Source organism: Fonsecaea nubica (assembly GCF_001646965.1).
Source record: "Fonsecaea nubica strain CBS 269.64 chromosome Unknown Scaff29, whole genome shotgun sequence".
Taxonomy (NCBI): domain Eukaryota; kingdom Fungi; phylum Ascomycota; class Eurotiomycetes; order Chaetothyriales; family Herpotrichiellaceae; genus Fonsecaea; species Fonsecaea nubica.
This window is the reverse complement of record NW_019173702.1, coordinates 279,155-292,650: the sequence shown is the minus strand read 5'-3', so window position 1 is coordinate 292,650 and position 13,496 is coordinate 279,155. Positions and strand designations below refer to the sequence as shown.

The window sequence follows — 13,496 nt, the reverse complement described above, 5'->3', positions numbered from 1 at the left end:
GGTGGTTGGAGTGACGGGGATACTAAGAGTGACGGCCGATGCGTGGTGGAGGCATAGCAGGTCCTGGTCCTTGGTCCTTGTCCCTGTCTTGTCGAGCGAGAATAATGAATTGCCATGTGAAAATGAGTCCAACATCGCGAATAATTCCTGTGTTCCACGACTGTGTTCCCTGGGGTGCGTCATGCTTGGGACGAATTGGCCCGAGGAGAGGAGTAGAGGAGTCGAGGAGGACCTGTAGCCGATCAGCTTGAGGGGTCTGATATGGACGGAGAGTTCTATAGAGGAGAAGCGAGGCGAGGCGAAGAAAGGAGAGACTGTAGAGTAGAGAGAGAGACTATGTATCTAGTATGCACTACAATGCAATCCACTATGCCGAATACCGTATTGCATTACATGGCATTTAATGGCTATTGCTCTTCATTTCTGTTCATACCGATCAGTCATTGATTGTCATATCATGGTCGTTGTCATCATCATCATTCATCTCATCAATCTCATCATCCTATCTCGATCCCCGTGTGTCTGAGAGCTGCATCGTCTCTGGGCCACGGGCCATAAGAACAAGGGTCCCCCCATTCAGTAGGCTTCAATCAAGAGACGAGTGAGCAACTGTAGCTCGTATATTGTATTACATTTGTAGTGCCCGTCCTCTCGTCCTCCCCCACGCCTTGATCTCTGTCTCCTCCCCAACTTTTTCTCTGTGGTGTCACTTGGAAGCTGCTTGGCTCTCCCTTGTCATGACATCCGAGAGCTTGGGGTGGAGTCTGGCAGATGCCATTCTCGAGCCGTCTCTTTGCGGCCTTGAGCGTGGGACAGCAAGCCTGACCCCAATAGAGTCGTTGCACGGGTCGAGATCTTTGGCGTCTATCGAAGTGCCGTGTCCGGCTGAAGGAGCCACGCATGACCAATCTCTCCTGACCTCCTGTTCCATCACATAATATAAACCTTCTTAACCTGGTCCCAAGTAAAACTTTGGCCAGTCGTGGGATCTCTCACTTCCCCTTCTTTGCCAATTTGTACCTCGTGTGTGCCGCTTTGACCTCCTGATCCGCCACCCCCAGCCATGACCAGTTTCCGCTGCAACTCCTCTAATCGCGCACGGCCGTAGATACGCCCATTCGGTAGGACAACTGGGTCGGGTTCCACAGAACTGACAGTGTGATGTGCATAGGGGACATTGCGTGCCAGCTCGTTCAACTCCATGCTGCAGATTGGACACAAAGAGGAATTCGTCGCGATACGAGCGTGACCGGGTGTTGAAGAACTCGCGGGATTGTAGGCACTGTGGCATGCGGGAGTCTTCAATGCTGAGAGACCCGCCGACAGCGCGACGTGGAGGAGGGGTTGAATTGGCAGAGACAGCAAAGTGTGGTGGGTCTCGACGAATAGGTTGGATAAGTGGTGCCATCGTGACGGAGCAAATAGCGTACGATACGGTTCGACTTCTGTGTCGGGTGAGTTCACCAATAGACCAGCTGCTTGCATGATTGACTCTGCTCGGGATGCAATATGGGGCGTCAGGTGTTGTTGGGCATGGGCTCTTGCTTCTAGTCTCTTCGCAGTTGTCCCTGCACGGACCAGTTCGATATATTGTTGGAAACGTAGCTCAAACTCGAGATCGGTGGTTTTGTGAGGCGCCGTAGTGAGTTTCTTGAGCGAGTTTTTGTTCTCGTTGATCCAAGCAAGGGCCTCCCTAGTTTCGCCACGGGTGAGTGACGAGGCAATCTTGTGGCAGGTAACAAAAGTATCGAGGTCAATCAGGTGAGAGATCTGTTTGGTTTCGGCAAGCGAGTTGGCGGTCTTGGAGTAGCCCGAACGCAGGAGGTAGTCGACAATTAAACGGTCGAGACGAGTTCGCGACCACTCGTCGTACTTGACGTCCACCAAAGAGGGAATGTCATAGAGGTCATGTAGATGCTTGATCCGCTTGGCCGAGTGGTCATGAAGGGCTTCTTCCTCAATATGCAATTTTTCCAGCTTGCGTTTGAAGTTCTGCATTCTCTGTATCATGGCATCAAGTGAAGCGAGTGTCTCCTCTGTGGTCTGTGACGAGCTGAGAGCAGCATTTGCGGTGTCCTTGAGAGCGGGAAGGATGTAGTCTCTCTCTCGCTCTACATAACGCTGGGTGTTTCTGAAATTGCGTTTGACGAGTTCATGTGGGAGGCGGAGGAGAGGTTGGTCCTGCGCACAGACTGTCAGTTGCACTGCACTTTGTACGTCCGGGAGATGCCTGGATAGCGGGGTGCAGTACCAGCAAGATATGGCTCTCTGGGTTGAGTTTGGTTGCAGACAAGTCCGCAGCCATTTTGAGGACACTGGAGGTGATTGCAGTGCCCCAAGTTTGTGGTGTTGACAGTTTGTATCGAGGTCCGCTTATTTATAGCTCGGCGTAGGTCTATCGTCCATTCATGTGGTAGTAGCTGAGGTAGTTGTGGGAGTGATGGCGCACCTGTGCGTCAAGTTGTCGGGAGTCGTGTGATAGCGGGTAAGGGGCATAGTGCTCCACCATAGTCGCTACGGACAACCATATCGCCTGAAAGTGCAAACTCATGCACTTCTCTGCGATCCAGATGTTCCCATTACTTGTACATGATTTGTGCAACAGCATTATGGTATCGTGTTACAACTCTCTCGCGAATCTGCCTCGGACGTTCTCCACTCGACTGCGTCCCAAAGAAAATTCCGACGATGGCACACACACACTACGCTCTCGAAGATTGATCTAAAGCTAGGGAGCTAATAGCCGCCACCACCGCTTGATTCTGGCATAAACGCAGACTCTACTTGAAGGCCTAAGGCTCAGCTGTACCTGAGCTACCACTCAAAATGAGGGACAAATACTTCTGTGAGATTCATCGACAAGGGCCAGCGATGGATCATTGAAGGCTCGTGGTTGGCGGCTGCGTCAACACCTCAAACCAACCCACATCAACCGCCATAGCGCCGGAAAACGCGGGAATGCACAATATTGAGGACATCAGGCCATTTCTGCCGTCCTGATGCTCGGGGTATAGCTCCTGGTTGGATTAGCAAACCCTGTGAGCCCGGGTCTCCTGGCGTTATCCACCCGAATACGCCAACACGTTTTGCACAGCCTCGAGTTCCGAAGGCTTCCATTCAAAAGTCTCGGATGGTTTTCCTCCGCCAATGTCCATACCATGACGACAGGCTGATGCGGCCACAACTCCACCCATACCCAGCGTCGGCATTGTTGCACAAAGCTTTAAAGGGCCAGAGAAATATCATGTTGGCGGGCCTCAAGTCTTTCTGCCATTTTTATCGTGCAAACCGTCTTTTCTCGATATGGCAGTTCCGGCATCTTCCGGTGCCCTGACAGCGTTCGCGATACTCCAGCTGGTCCTAGGCTTCATTGCTCTGATACTTGCAACCTTTGCCGCCGTCTGTTTCGGCGTCGAATTCGCGTATGGTGTCGTTTGGTGGTCGGTCAGTGCAAATCTCAGCTCAGATGAAGGTTTTCTATACGGAGGCCATACTAATACAGATCACTTTTTAGTTTGGCTGGACACTGGTCACCTCTTGCCTTCACTGGTGGACTGATGACCTTCGACGCTCGACCATAGAACAAGTGATCCATCTTGCCTTTGCAGCTTTCACTCTGATCAGCTGGGTGGTGGCCACCGGCGTGCTTGTTTCTTTGAACATACATTTGCACCACCTCTCCGGGATCTACGCAGATGATATCAGGAATGATGTCCCACTGACTGGCGAGTTGTTGACCCATCAATTCAACAGCCTGGGTTTGGGCGGGCTTTATTGCAGCTACGCGGCCAACGCAGTGACGGGTGTCATCTTGTGGGTTGTGTCCCATTGAATAAGTTCTTCCTGCTGACGTTTGTGGCAGCATGATATTCTTCTTGTCATTCTATCGAGGCATCAAACTCCTGAGACTATCCAGGGCAGCCATGTCGAGCGACAATTCGGAGCCGCACCTTTCATATGAGAAACTTACGACGCAGGAGCAAGTGGTGCGAAAGATGGCATCCACATCCTCATCCTCGTGAAGGGGCTTTTTCGAGACACGTCCTTTACGAAAGCAGTCGAGGGTTCTTTTGAACCACCACAGACGTACTGCTTGACGACGGAGGCCTTACCACAGTTCTGGACCCTCATCCCACGAGGGAATATCCGAGATCCTTCCCACTACCCATCTCCACCAATCTTTTCCGCATGGCTTCCGCTCTCTCACCCTTTGGCCCCTCCATCGGGAAGTGCGCTCTGTCAACCCAATCTCCTACTGCATGCTGTAAGACCTGTCGAGCACGCTCGGTTCCGTGTCCAGCCAATCCCACGGATCCGTGCAGTGTCATCCGGCCCAGCTCCTTGGACACATCGATGCCCTTGTAGACACCTCGATGGAGGATGTTGCTGTCGTAAAAGACGCCGTCTCCAGGCTGCAACTCGACAAGGAGTTGTCCTGGTAGATTTGGCTCATACGGAGCGGCTTCTCTCTCGGTCTTGGTTCTTACCCGTCGATGACTACCAGGTACCACAATAAGAGATGCATCTTCGAATAGCGCAATGTTATACTGCGCGTGCAACTGTTGACCGTCGGGGCTTTTCTCCTTGAGCTGTCGCTCTTCTTCCTCGGGATCTACGTCGGGTCGAATATCGTCTCGATGCCAGCAAAGCTCAAAGTCTACCTGGTCGGCCGGGCTGACCAGCAGATTGAACAGCTCCATCACGAGCTTATCGTCCCCCGCGGGATCGTCCTTGAGCCCGACGAGCTCCTTGACCACGTCGAGGACCTGGTCGCAGAAGTAGACCTCGGCAAACGTGTCGCGGACGTTCATGTCTGGGTGGAGTAGATGCTGCACGCCCCAGATGTTGTCGCCCGGTTCCCAGTGTTGCCACGGCGGATATTGCTTGGGCACGGTGCGCACATGCGGCCATTTGCCATTCCTGGCCCGTTCGGTCGTGTATTTGCAGCATGCCTTCATGGCCAGGAGGACGTGTGGTGGCAGGATCTGGGGGACCTTGACGAATCCGTCGCGCCGTAGGGCGTCTAGATATGGAGTTGATGACGCCTCAGAGGCCATTCTTTTGGTGCTTAGTGTCTTGACTTGCGGGAGGGGGGCCTCGAGGAATAGAAGATTGACAGAATAAATTATTTAACCGCCCTTCGTTAACCGAGTAAATCAGATGGTCAAGAGTGTTAAACGTGATGTGAATCTGGAAGAACCTGAGAAAAATGTCGAGGAGACAAGACAGCGACTTCCCCGCACGCAACGCAGTCAGGCTGGAGCTGCTGGAGGTTGATGGATGATACGCTGCCACTCCCGCTGCTACTACAGTTGCTACCACCGATTGCAACGTCCAAAGAACGCAGTCTAGCAGTCTGTCAGTCTGTTAGTCTAGTTTTGCCACTCACACCCAAACCTCGTCGTTCTCCTCTTCCTGTTTTTACTCCTCCGAACCTCCGAGCGCGTATACAAGTATACCCCCCTCGACCCGCAACGACGACAGAGCCACGCTGGAATCATTCCAAGCCTCCGAAGAACCATTCCATCCTGTGCCTGCAGTACTCGATACCAGAAGACAGTCGAGTCAAGTCCGCAACTAACAAAAGTGGGAGATCTAGGCTAGTCCAATAAGAGTCTAGTGTGACTCGCATGATGCTGCGTCAAGTCTCACCCCCTGATTCGCATTCACATCCATTTACCATTCACACGCGCTTGCTTTGTTCATCGACAGAGCGACATCTTTGACATCTGGTGGCATTGTCTCGCAACGGTCAAGTGCCTTGTCCCTTGTTGTCATGCATTTTCTCTTTCATTCAACATTGTTCTACCCTGCCTTGTCGGTGAATGAGCTCGCTGCCTCTGCCATTGTTTCTTTCTCCGCCTCTGCCTCTGCCTCATCCTTGGCCATTGAACCATGCTTTGCCTGGGCCCCATAAGAAGTCTTCAAGTCGCTGGCAATATGACATTCTGTACAACATCACTAAATCATCATTCCCACCGCAAACATGCCTGTCCACCTCAAAATTGTGCAGCCAGACGCTCAGTCAGTGCCTCCAATTCCGTCTGACTTGACCCTCTTTGGCATTCATCCTCTTTTCCGTCAAGCCGCCTTCCGCTATGCCGATCATTCACAATATCTCCCCCTCGAAGAACTGGACAAGAGCACTTATGACCTCTCAGACCTTGTGTACGACCGCATGAAGCCGGCCCTGAGATTGGCGACCTTGTTCCTGAGACAGCTGATGCCGGAGCTCGCCCGTGTTGGCTTGGCCAAAGTCGAAGAGTTTACGTTCCCAGATGGCTACAAGGATAAGGTACTGACGGATGAATGGCAGTTCCTACAAACTGCAACAGAGTCCTTTGAACGACACACTCTGGGGCTTCTGTCCACCAAATATCGATTCACCATCTTGACACGTGAGTTCGCGCGCCGCCTTTGTGACGCCCACGGAGAGCTAGCCGGAACTTCCACACTGATCACTCATGACCCTGACGCTGAGTTTGATTTTGCTTACCCGCAGACTGCCTTGAACAGCTCGTGGTTCTGGTATTTTGCTAGTGAGGCCTGGGAGACAATTTCGACCGAAGAAAAGTACGCCAAACACTTCCTGTTCGCCTCCACCCTGATCCACGAACTTGCGCATGCTGTGTGGATCAATCGAGTCTTGACCGGGGCCCAGATCAAAGGCGTCGGCAACGGTGAGATTGACCTTGGTGTGGCCGAGCCGAGATGCTTCGCCTACCATGAGTTTGCCGAACTTGGCTGTGCAATGGAGCTGGAGCTTTTTGAGGGTATACCCTCCTTTCCCCACTTCGGAACCCCTACCGTCTCGGAAGCAGCCTGCCGCGACAACCCTTCCAAGGTGCTGTTCACAATCTTGGACGTCAAGGGAAGAGCCATGGATATCCACGAAGCGACGACCAAGACCATCTATTCATTCTTTGATCCTCGCTTTTGGGCCCCGATGGACGAAAACATCGCTGCGCAATTCGAGATTGAGCTTCTGGCGAACTCCCGAGTGCCTCGGCGTCGATTGTCCACTTGCCTTTCTGACCCCAGATCTCTCAACGGATTCAATGTGCCGGTTCTTTCAATGCCATTCCCTGGTATGTTGAAGCCCGCAATCACAGCTGACAATGAGCTATTTGATTGACTGCTGCCCGTAGTCAATCAGGTCTCCTCTCTACCCCTTTCCCTGTTGTTGCCCCCCCAGCACTGTGAGGACGTCTGCTCGGTATGTGCTTCCCCTAATAGAATGCCCCTATCATACGGACTAGGTATCATGCTTAATAAGAAGGTAAGTTTCCCAGACATTCATTTAGATATTGATTCAAATGCTAGCTCAATACCCAAACCTCTCTTGCTCTATAATGTTTCGGCTACAAGCTAATTCAAACAAGTGTTTCAAAATGACAACATCACCACTTTGTATCACGGGTGATGGTGTTCATCTTTGTCAATGCATTTCCCTGCCATCACGATTCGTTTGTCAAGATGCTAGACACAAAGAATCCCCGACAAAGAGTGTCATTGTCGGCCCCTTGTGTTCATGTGATGGTACAAACGGTTCTTTGGTGATTTGTACATGTTTTGCTCCTGACAAAGACTGTCGAACAACACTCAAAGGAGAGAAGCGGAACAAAGAAACCGATGCCTTTACGCATTGCTGCCTCGCTACTCTTGTCGTTACTTCAGCTCACTCATGCGATAGAAATTCTTGACAACTTCCATCCACATTGATATTTACCCCTTTACAACAGAACGAACCGTACTTCTGAAACCAATATCCAATATGCTTGTCAAATCAAAATCTGCCATTCCCCTCTTCATATTTCTGGCCATTGTGCTCCTCTTCCTCCCCTGCGCAGCCATCCTGTTGATATGGTTTCGTCAGAGACGTGGAAGACGAAGCGATGAGAAATCGAGAAACGAAGCCATGGAGTCCGTGGCCAAGAGCATGCCGAACTGGACACCATCGATCGAGCTGGGCAACATTGCAGCACCCCCACCAGTGGCATCAATCCGTCCGATACGCTCTCTACAGACCAAGAAGAATACACGTTTTCCCAGGCTGCACAGTGGCGGTTCTAGTGTCGATAATGCGTCCGGAAATCACCCTACCGAGATCACTGCTCCAAAGCCAACCAGGGCCGGCAAGAGATACAGCGTGCAGGTGCAGAGCATGGAGCATCTGGCCGCAGAGCAATCACCAAACCCATTCGGGGATGTCCCGACTTCTCAGACATCATCGAACACCGCCCGCTACGACTTCCAAGCGGCGCTGGTGATGGAGCAAAGCTCCGCCGGAGTGGGGAGGGCTGGGGAGAGATCGGCCTCCATCAACGACGCACCAAGGGTGAAGAGCCAGATTGTGAGACCAGAGCACGCTGCAGCGGCACGTGAAGGGAGCCCGTTTCCGCCCACGCCGAGTGTCCCCGCGGCGTGCTATGGGTCGGGACAGACGCCGCGGGGATGGTTGTAAAGACGACCGAGGAGTCCTAGCACACGAGAGGAGTGGATAATGAGACATGAACAGAAATGTAGAAAGTCAGAGTATATTCTTGTACTGTTATTCCTTTTCCCCACACCACTTGGACTCAGGATCAAGAATATGCTAGATATAAGCATTTTTGAACCAAGCAATCTCCAACAAGAAGACCAAGACTCGAAAGCGATTCGCCAAAGTCTATCCCGACTTCTTGCCCTCTCATACCCTAGCGTCCTGAATGGATTTTGGTCGGGCTTCTACTGTGCCCACCCCGAGGGAGGGAGGGATGATAGGAACAAGAAAAGGACGGGGAGAGGTGAGGTGGTGGGAAAGTGATGAATTAAATTTCTAGGAAAGGACCAAGCCCATTTTGAGTTTCTTCAGGGGGTTCCCAGCCTCGTCCTCCCTTTAAAGTCCCCTCCGGTTCAACGTCCCGACTCGGACGGAATTCACGTGTCTAGCACGTTTTCTACGTGATTTTCAAAGGACGGGAATTTCTCGGGGTTGGACCTCCATACCTCGTGCTTCAGATTTAAGGTCAACTAATTTAAGCTAAGGTAATCTAAGTCGAGTCAAAAAGAAGAGACGAGGCGAGACGGGGCGAGGCGAGGAGAGTAGAGAAGACATCACATGCTTTGCTTTACTTTGCTTTGAGCTCGAGCTCGAGCTCAAGCCTGAGCCTGTCCAAGTCCAGGTCCAGGTCCAGACCGAACTAACCAACCTCGTCAATATCACAAAGCGGAGAGTTCAAGAGTCCTTACGGAGCGACAAGTCGCGAGCAGCGAGTAGCGAGGATCGAGGATCGAGTATCGAGGTGTGATCGATCCCCCAACGACTCCTTAAAATCTTAAAGTGCTGGAGAAAGGAAAAAAAAAAAAAAGTTCGATGGATTTCATCACTAACAAAGGGGAGAGAAGCCCGTCCCGTTCCAACTCCTTGTACCTCGTACTTCCTCGCATCCGCACTTGTGGGTACTTGGGTACTTGGGTACATAGTACACAGTACCTCCATGCACCGCTAGTCCATGGACAGGTAACTCGGGGACATGTACTCGGTACCGAGCACATACTGTGCCGAGTACGCAACTACAGTAGGTACCTCGCGCTGCTCGTGCAGACTAGATGCGATGCAAATTACCAAATATCTCCGGCGACACGCCGGACAAGGGCCCCGCAAAAAAAAAAAAAAAAATTATATTAAAATCACGACATGGTGCTGAGGAATGGCGAACTCTTTTGAGGCGAGGCCCAGATGATTCTGTGTCAAAACGAGGAAAGAAAGAGAGGTGGGCGGTCTTGTCCGCTCGATACATAGTTTCAGTGCGAGGGCGGCGAGCGAGTCGAGCCGAGAGGAGGGAAGTAAGAAAAGTGGGAAAGGGCGGAGGGAGGGAGATGAGATCCGAACAACACTTGACAAGAACCCTATACAGGGGAATGATGGTGTAGCCTTCTGTAGCTTCAACCATGCAGAGTTGGCAGGTTGGGCTGGATCGCTGGTCCCCTCGTAGGTAAATTGTAGCGTCCATCTATATCTCTCCCAAATTCTATCGCATCCATTGCATCTATCGCTCTAATAGTCTAGTCTATCTTTCAGGAAGCTCGTAGTATAGATGGCAAAGAATATATCAAACATCTATTCATGCGTGTCATGTCGTCCCCCAGTCAACACCTCTCAACAACCACCTCCTGCAACATCTTCTCTATCTCCCCCTCACCTCCTTGACCATCCCGCGCACCGCCCGCGCAATCTCGTGCCGCCCGTCGTAGATCGGGTAGACGATAACAGAAAACATGGCGCCGAAATGCCAGATGATGGCCACGGTGACCCATCCCCCAAAAAAGCTCTTGGTGAAGATCCAGTCGCGGTACAGCGGCAGGGGCCAGAGGACGATGGTGACCAGGACGTTGACGACAAAGTAGGCGCTGGCGATCTTGAACCACTTCCGGATGTGGCGGAGGGTCGCGTCGTCGAAGGGGTGCACCACCTCGTCGAGGGGCACTTGAGCGTTGCGTTGACGGGGCTGTGCCACATTGCGGGTCGGGGATGTCTCCTCGCCACCGGTGCTGGTGACGTATGCTTCTTTCTCCGAGGTGCCCGCCGTCTTGGACGTCTCGTTGACGGCTTCGCTGCTGGGTAGGGTCGACTGCAGCGTGCTGCTCGGCTGGCTCTTGTCCTCGATCAGGTCGATCCGGAGGAATTCGCGCCAGTCGAACCGGCCCGGCCAGAGCAGAGAGATAATAACAGAATAGAGCGCGGGGGAGAAGAAGGAGACAATGGCCGCGTAGAGACCGGGCACCTGAGCCTGCGTGGTTTGGATGTTGATCGCCCCGGCCCACGCCCACGACAGCGAAAGCCACGTCGCGATACCCGACAACAACCCCAAAATGGGACTGAGGATCGCCGCCAGCTTCGTCTGTCTCGACCACAGAAGCGTCAAGATCATGGGCAGAATGCCAGGACACGCCACAATGGGTCGGAAGTAGGTGGACCAGTTGTTGGTGGCGCCGGCGTACTCGAGCATGATGGCGAAGCCGGCCATAAAACACCCGTGGAAGACGACGCCCCAGTGGCTCACCTTGAGCGTCCTGCGGTCGGACGCACCGGGGTCGATGTACGTGCGGAAAAAGTCCAGAGAGATGATGCTGCTGACAGCGATCATGGACGAAGACACCGTGCTGGTGATGGCCATGAAGATCAGCACAAGCAGCCCAGCAGTGGCACCGGTTCCAAGCAGCGACCTGAGCACATATGGCATCACCAGCCCTGAGTTGACCTGGGTGAGTGTCAAAGTGTTGGGATAGTCAAACCAGACTGGAGTCTTTTCGATGGCGCGGGCGCTCAACCCGATGATGGTACCCGTGCACCAAGGGATTGCCAGGATGACCACAGACACAAGGTCATAGGCGGGCACAGTCGAGTGAACTTCGGAGGCGAATGCCTTCTGCCAAAAGGCCGTGTCCATGAGCACCAACGCAAGGTTCCCGAACTTCAACACCAGGCCGAAAAGGAGCGCTGTAACATGCACATTAGCATAACTGGTTGACACGCCATGACCAATGTTTCTTACAGCTCTTGGACTTCATGGTCAACAGTGAGCCCTTGTAGTTTCCGGGGATATAGTCGTTTGTCGCCTTGACTTTTTCGTACAAGCCCGAGATTCCCCCGATGTGCTCGTTCGTCAAGACAGCAAGAGAAAAGTAGATCAGCAGGATAAGAGCGATGAGCGTATGCAGGTAATCGGTTAAGAAAGTCGCCTTTAAACCGCCAACTGCTGTATAGGTGACAACTGTAGATGGAAAGGTCAGTATTCGCAAAACATAGTTGGCCTAGACCGACTTACCTCCAGCAGGAATCAGGATACAGGCAGCGATAACGTGCATTCCGGTCATGCCAGTCACCAATTGAGCCCCTGCGAGGATCATGCTGCCACAACCAAAGACGTTGTTGACCAGGTTGAGGAGAATGAACAGCCAATGCGCGTATTTTCCGTATCTCATTCTGATGATCTCGAGGGAGGTATGCGCATACGGAACCCGCAATTTGGCAACGATTCCAAGCACCGCCATGAGCGCAATCTGAAAGGACAGTCCACTGGCCCACCATATCGGTAACGCGACGCCCCAACGGTAGGTATAGGCAGCCGAAAAGACGCTCTCATTGATCCACATCCTAGGTAGATCCATCATGGTCAACACTTGTAGACACCACGAGTATTCAGACTTACCAACTCGAGAAGACAGCCGAGGCCGTCAATCCAGTACCAACGGAACGGTTGGCAACCATGAACATCTCGGACTGATCGCTGTCCTCCGAAAGGTACCTCTTCTGGATGCGGACGGCGGCCAGGATAATGAGGCAGAACAACACTGAAAGACCAATGATGATGCCATAGCCATCGGCTTGGGTGAGGAGTTGCACGGCCATCTTGGATCTCGAGGAACCCTAGCAATGGAAAAGTGAGATGAGACGATATATTCCGTGGGGATTCATCTTCGAGCTACTTATACCGTTGCTGCGGTATATGCATCCACAAGCCACGTGATATGGAACCGACTCCCATGCGGTATCATCGATGTAGTGCTGACCTGCCATTCCGTACCGGGGTAAATAGCGAAAGACCGGCAAGGTTATCTTCTGAGTGTCGAGTTCGAGTTCTTTCATTTGCTGAGACGTCTGCGTGGATTGAAAATCGCGTGCTGAGGTGGTGGAGCAACGTGATTGCGTTATGCGGCTGTCGCAGCACGCCATGAGAAGTCGAAAGACTCCCAAGTCCGCATATGATAAATCCTCATCAAACACGGCGAGTGTGCTAGACAATTAGCTTGATGCGGCAATTGACAACGGTCGACTTAGGCTGTGGCCGTAGAAACAGACCTCTGCCGTGTGTTGGAGCCTTGATCCTTGTAACCGACTCTCGCCTTTTCCGTGCCACGTTGGTCATCGCTTCCGAGTTGAAGTGAATATCAGACTGAGCCTGGCCCCACTGCAGAAAAGTCACAGAGGTACCGGTACCAAATAAAATCACTAGTATATCAGTTTTCTCTATCCAAATTCTGGCACGCAAAGACCCCCTTAGCACAACAAGGGCGAGTACCGAGTTCGAATCCCGATTCCACCACAATCTGGGTCCTGTCAGGTCAAACCTAACTCCGGGTTAGCAGGCATCAGGACCCCGATTCGAATCCTCCTCCTTCCCTCGATCGATCGATCCGACGACATCAACCATCGTAGTAAAAAATTCGTAGTATAACCGGCCGGCCGAGAAAAAACCAACCCGCAAGGGCGAGTTTTCCTTGACACAGACCAGTAGGTTGAGCTGTTCTGTGTTAAGTTTTTGCCATTTTGCGCGAGATCCAGGGGGGGTTTTTCTTTCTGAGATTTTGTTCTTGTTTGATTGTGGGAGGCGCAATAGGCACTGGCCCTGTTAGAGGGAAGGTATGGCGCGAGGCTGAAAATGCCTTTCACACGAGAATCCCGCCGAGGTCATGAACTGGAAGGATCAACAGTCTAGTAGGATTCTTCCGAT

General features: G+C 52.3%; 6 protein-coding genes across 6 annotated transcripts; 3 read left to right on the top strand and 3 right to left on the bottom strand.

The window, feature by feature from the left end:
* Positions 1-930: 930 nt before the first annotated feature.
* Positions 931-2,305, bottom strand: AYO20_05218 (hypothetical protein; the record flags this gene model as incomplete). The annotated part of the gene is made up of 2 exons (XM_022643512.1): positions 931-2,181; positions 2,252-2,305. The coding sequence occupies 2 exons, from the start codon at positions 2,303-2,305 to the stop codon at positions 931-933; spliced, it is 1,305 nt and encodes a 434-aa protein (XP_022500611.1).
* Positions 2,306-3,303: 998 nt separating this feature from the next.
* AYO20_05217 (hypothetical protein) lies at positions 3,304-4,022 on the top strand (the record flags this gene model as incomplete). The annotated part of the gene is made up of 3 exons (XM_022643511.1): positions 3,304-3,444; positions 3,515-3,813; positions 3,863-4,022. The coding sequence occupies 3 exons, from the start codon at positions 3,304-3,306 to the stop codon at positions 4,020-4,022; spliced, it is 600 nt and encodes a 199-aa protein (XP_022500610.1).
* A 105-nt stretch (positions 4,023-4,127) lies between these two features.
* AYO20_05216 (hypothetical protein) lies at positions 4,128-5,057 on the bottom strand (the record flags this gene model as incomplete). The annotated part of the gene is made up of 1 exon (XM_022643510.1): positions 4,128-5,057. The coding sequence occupies one exon, from the start codon at positions 5,055-5,057 to the stop codon at positions 4,128-4,130; it is 930 nt and encodes a 309-aa protein (XP_022500609.1).
* A 929-nt stretch (positions 5,058-5,986) lies between these two features.
* On the top strand, positions 5,987-7,135 carry AYO20_05215 (hypothetical protein; the record flags this gene model as incomplete). Its single annotated transcript, XM_022643509.1, has 1 exon — positions 5,987-7,135. One exon carries the CDS (start codon positions 5,987-5,989, stop codon positions 7,133-7,135), a length of 1,149 nt encoding a protein of 382 aa, XP_022500608.1.
* Positions 7,136-7,918: 783 nt separating this feature from the next.
* Positions 7,919-8,464, top strand: AYO20_05214 (hypothetical protein; the record flags this gene model as incomplete). Its single annotated transcript, XM_022643508.1, has 1 exon — positions 7,919-8,464. One exon carries the CDS (start codon positions 7,919-7,921, stop codon positions 8,462-8,464), a length of 546 nt encoding a protein of 181 aa, XP_022500607.1.
* A 1,705-nt stretch (positions 8,465-10,169) lies between these two features.
* AYO20_05213 (hypothetical protein) lies at positions 10,170-12,394 on the bottom strand (the record flags this gene model as incomplete). The annotated part of the gene is made up of 4 exons (XM_022643507.1): positions 10,170-11,482; positions 11,538-11,756; positions 11,811-12,139; positions 12,195-12,394. 4 exons carry the CDS (start codon positions 12,392-12,394, stop codon positions 10,170-10,172), a joined length of 2,061 nt encoding a protein of 686 aa, XP_022500606.1.
* Positions 12,395-13,496: the final 1,102 nt, after the last annotated feature.